The following is a 5,149-nucleotide window of genomic DNA, read 5'->3' on the forward strand; positions in this document are numbered from 1 at the left end:
TTCGAACAACACGAGGGTGAGTAATTAATGACAGAATTTTCATTTTTGGGTGAACTAACCCTTTAATAATTTTGACCCATACAATGTTTTTTTGGCTATTGCTAAAAATATACCCCAGTGACTTAAGACTGGTTTTGTGGTCCAGGGTCACATATATAGTTTATTGTTTTATAGTAGATTTTTGAAGTAGAATAGAAATTATTTTAAATTAAATATTTCAATAATATAATTAATGATATTCAGAATAAACAATTAGAACATATATTAGATATTAGAATTACAATATTTATATTTAAGAATTAAAATATGAAATATTTATAGTAATTTACACATCATTTTTTTCTGCCTATTTTTAACACAGATGCTTATGTAATTAAAGGGAACCAATTTTCTTGATATGAAGTAAGCCAAAGTGCTTTCTTTCTTTGTTGTGATGTTATTTATGGTACTCCATAGTATTGGAAAGATCGCTTCAAAAAAGACACATTTTAGGACTGTCATTTTGTTTTCACAAAATCGCAGCATAAAACTTTTCTGTAGAAAGTAATTTCAGATCTCAGTCAGGGATTTGGTAATTCATTCAGATTTATACATTTTCCATGTCCGTTCAGTGAATCTGTTCAGTGAGGTTGGCCGTGTCAGTGATAAATGGTGAAATTCTAACAATGTGCCCCTGTTCATAAATAATGCAGATGTCCTGTAACAGATTTGGGTCTCCATTTTGATGTAAGACTCTTAATAGGTTTTAATCATACTCTAGCGCTCCTGCTTTGTAATATGAAGTCCTGCAGGACTCTGTTCACTGGATTCACAGGTTCAAAATGTGTGAACAAGTCAACAGAGGATGTCAAATTTTGCTTGAAATTATGTACATTTTGCTAGCATATAAACCTTGCAAATACACAAGCTGCACTTAATAGTTTAAGTGCAACATAAAACATGAATTAATACGCAGAGGCGGACAAAGTACTCAACTCCATTACTTGAGTAAAAGTACAGATACTGCCGGTCAAATATTACTCCATTACAATTAAAAGTTGTAAAGACATATATTTACTTAAGTAAAAGTACAGAAGTACTTGCTTTTAAAAGTACTTAAGTACCAAAAGTAAATTTCCTTTTTTATGTCAATGCACTGTTTTATTGTTGTACTTACTAGTACTTGCAATACTTCTGAAGCAACTTAGAATACATTACACCTGCTGAATACACTGAATAGCTTGTAGTATATTTGGAATAAAGAGCTTTTAGAATGTTAAAAACCTATGGGAAAAAAAAAAAATGTAACACCCCTACCCACCCCCACAAAATCAGGATGGTAGTGATCTCACACAGCTCTGACAGTGTGTGCACACATCTATGTGTAGCCATTCATCCACATTTGAACAGAGTGGACAGTGAAATCCTGTAAATACAGAGTGATAAGGAAGAAAAAAAAAAAACAAACCTGCTTTAAAACCCAGCAACACAACTGTAGCTGTACAACTTTACAACAGCAACACTGCTTTAACAAAAAAGCAAAACAGCAAGACTTATTTGACATCAAAACAAACATTTAAAAATGCTGTCTAATCGCTCTCACGGTACTTTGATGTCACACACAGAACAGTCTATGCAGTGCTGCTTCAAGTCCAACACCTATTGACGCACAACAGTTCTTCTGTGGCTTTATAGGTAATATTTTCACGTACACAATTTAGCAAAATCAGACAATATTGTGTCTAATATATACCACAATATTAACTTATTATTGAATTGCTGTAAATAAATATTATATTTGCAACTGGTCAGTGTCCAAAAAATGCTGGGAAATCACTTCATGTAGCCCTACAAGAGTGATTACTGATCAACTGTCTGAAAAAAAGAAAGTCACATTGTAGAGAAGAAAAAAACCACATACTGACTTTCAAAGCTGCTACATAGTAACGACTTTCTACTTGGAGGACCTTCATTGAAATGTAGTGGAGTGAAATGTACAATATTTGACTTTCAAATGTAGTGAAGTTAAAGTCATAAGTTCCCAGAAAAAATAATACTCAAGTAAAGTACAGATACTCAAAAAGTGTACTTAAGTACAATACTCAAGTAAATGCACTTAGTTACTGTCCGCCTCTGAGTAATAGTAAATGTACATACGTGAAAATAATTTCAATGTATCCAACAAACTATATTATTATTATTATAAACAAAATAATAATAGTATAAAACAATGATATTTAAAAAATATAAAAGACCAAATCAAACCGCTGAAATATATAATAATAATAACAATAATATGTGGAAAAATTAAAATCAAAGACAAGTTTTATAAATTATTATTATTAAGAAAATAATAGTTTTAGGGTATAGTATAAAAATCATTTTAAAGAATTTAAAAGACCATATCAAACCACTGATGTATAACAACAACAACAATAATAATAATAATAATAATTTAAATACTTTTTCAAGTCCTTATTTTCCTTTAAATACATCATAGGTATACAATAAGATACAAGCAAAGATCTTAGGATTAAATACATTTTCACTGTTATCCCACTGTTACAACATTTGTTTTGAAGAAAGACGGAGCGCTGACGTTACGTAAGAACTTTTATTTTGAAGGAAAAGAAGTCAATCAGCCATTTGGAAAGCAAGGAGCGATCAGTTTGACGCAGGGCTGTGATTGAGAGCGGAGCTCCGATATTAACAGCCACGATGGGGAAGAAGACTCGCACAGGCACCGGCAGGAGAACCATATTACAGCTTTCACCGCCGGGACCGACCCGCAGCGCTACAGGAGCAGCCAGAGAGGACGGTGTCGGCTCGGGATCCGAAGGTGGGCGAGAGAGACAAACGCATCGGTAGAATCAGATGCACAAAAGATGGAGCAAGAGCAAGACGAACCATTTTAAGAGAAACGCGCTTCTACAGCGAGTGGAAAACGAGTTTGCTTAGTAAATTTGCTAGTCAGCTGTGATATTTGGCTAATCATAATAAAAATATTACATTTATACCGTTTTTGTTATAAATTAACGCGTTTTAATAAACCGATACAGACTGTGTGGTTCAGTTAATATCTTTTGAAGCGCCGTTTGTCAAGTTTAGCGTTAGCCACCGGTAACTTACAGATTAACCGAAAAATGTGCGTGCTGATATAGCTTGTCAAACTGGTTATGACATAAACAACATAAAATCATCCGTAATGGCTTACTTTGATATATTAAAGAGACGTGTTTGTTATTTAAGTCATGTATAACCACAATTTGGAGATAGCAGCGCGGCTTCACTGGGCTTCAGACAAAGCGTTAGCTAAACATGCTAATTCACCCGCACCGGAACAGCAAGGATAACTTTGTTATAAATGTTTTAAAAACGTTACAAACTGTCTGTTTCGTTTTGTAGACGAACCTGAGGGTAACACGGATGGTCAGAGAGAAGTTAATGTAGTAATGAAGACACCAGCTGTGAAGGCCACACGTAAGTTATACCTGATTGTTAGCACTACCTAATATATACTGTATATACGTAATGAATAACATTTAAAATAAATGAGTCTCTCTGTGTGTGTGTGTGTATATATATATACATATCTGAGACTTAGCATCTCAACCGATTTGAATCGTCACATATTTGAATCGATTCTCAACCTGCTCGCGGTTAATCGTTACATCCCTAATTGTATTAATATGAACACATTCTGCTATATTATAATTTATAATGTATATTAATGAATTTTATATATTTGTGTGTCTCTGTTATTTTCCACAGTTCGTCTGTAAATGGCAATGGTGTGGCAAATCATAGTGGTTATACTGAGCAGCAGTCTGTTGCAGCTGCTCCTGCATCTAAAAACGAAACCAAAAAGAAGGCAAGAATTTTTTGTATGACTTCGCCCTTAACTGCATGAGTTGGGAAAACTACTTGGAATTAACTTCTTTAGTCATTAGTAAAATTCTGCATCCTTTATCCACACAGGAAGTAATTGAGAGTGTCGTGGCTTTGACCAGTGAGGAAGAAGAGAGGAGAGGGGTTGCAGCTACTCTCCTAGCTCCTCTTATCCCAGAAGAAGTTAAGGAGGCAGAGGAGAAGTGGAGAAAGAAGGTGCTGGCAATGGAGGAGACTGTAGAAGCGGCCCAGGAACTAGAAGGCGAAGGCACTCCATCTTTGGACTCCCCAGCTCTCCGAGATACGGACAGCCAGAGTAACCAGCGCAGCAGGAACCACTCCGCAGAGTCTTCTGACAGGGAGGAGGAGGCAGAAGAGGACACCATGGAACTAGAACTAGCACTAGAGAGGAAAAAAGTGAGTTGCTACATTAGAAATAACTCATTAGTCTATATTATAGTAATATTTCATATATATATATATATATATATATATATATATATGATTATGTATTATATTATAACAATATGTCTATATTATAATTATAATATATACATTACAGTTCAATAATATTTCTTCATTTGAAACATCGTAACTTCCAAGTTAAAATGAAACTATATATATATATATATGTTTATGCAGTCATCATCTTAGTCTCATTTCATGCCTAATTAAGCAAGTATTGTAAATGAATGGATCTTTCTTTAAAGTTATATACCGTTTCTTTTGTGAAATGGTGGTATTGAAAGTGATTGTTGGTCTGCAGGCTGAGCTTCGTGCCTTGGAGGAAGGTGACGGCAGTGCCGGTGGTTCGAGCCCCTGTTCCGAAGCAAGTCAGGATGGGCCAAAAAGTAATTTACTTTTGAAGAAGAACAAATGGAAGACGTCTTTCCACCGTGCGCCAAGTCCTGACTCGAGCAGCCGGGGCTCAGACAAGGCGGGATGGGCCACTCCAGAGCACTCAGACAATGGTAAAGATTGGCAGTGATAACATAAGTGCTTAGAAATGTAATTAATTTGACAGAAATGAGGTTTTGTGCATCAGGAATTAATGACTTATTGAACATTTTGTGTTTCAAGCACATTCCAAAACTGCTGAGAAGTTAGGAGAGGAAGATGAAAAGGAGAAGTCTGTATCCAAAGCTCTTCAAAAGGAAGAAGAGGACCTCAAGGTAATTGAAATGAATTGTCAATGTAATAAAAAATCAACCATTTTTTCTTTAATACACACTTCTGCTTTTATTGCTTTTGTACTGATCTAGTGCTCACTATATATATATAT

The 5,149-nt window shown here is 34.9% G+C and overlaps 1 protein-coding gene across 1 annotated transcript in view; it reads left to right on the forward strand.

The window, feature by feature from the left end:
• Positions 1-2,618: 2,618 nt before the first annotated feature.
• The window catches only part of LOC107696234 (formin-binding protein 4-like), a 16,543-nt gene continuing 14,012 nt past the window's right edge, over positions 2,619-5,149 (forward strand). Inside the window, exons 1-6 of the mRNA XM_016496492.1 lie at positions 2,619-2,818; positions 3,385-3,481; positions 3,751-3,850; positions 3,958-4,284; positions 4,634-4,838; positions 4,948-5,039. Coding sequence (XP_016351978.1) covers positions 2,698-2,818; positions 3,385-3,481; positions 3,751-3,850; positions 3,958-4,284; positions 4,634-4,838; positions 4,948-5,039 — 942 coding nt within the window. The 5' untranslated portion in view covers positions 2,619-2,697. The remainder of the gene's footprint in view (positions 2,819-3,384; positions 3,482-3,750; positions 3,851-3,957; positions 4,285-4,633; positions 4,839-4,947; positions 5,040-5,149) is intronic.

Source organism: Sinocyclocheilus anshuiensis, unplaced genomic scaffold, assembly GCF_001515605.1.
Source record: "Sinocyclocheilus anshuiensis isolate Anshui unplaced genomic scaffold, SAMN03320099.WGS_v1.1 scaffold778, whole genome shotgun sequence".
NCBI classification, from domain to species: Eukaryota; Metazoa; Chordata; class Actinopteri; order Cypriniformes; family Cyprinidae; genus Sinocyclocheilus; species Sinocyclocheilus anshuiensis.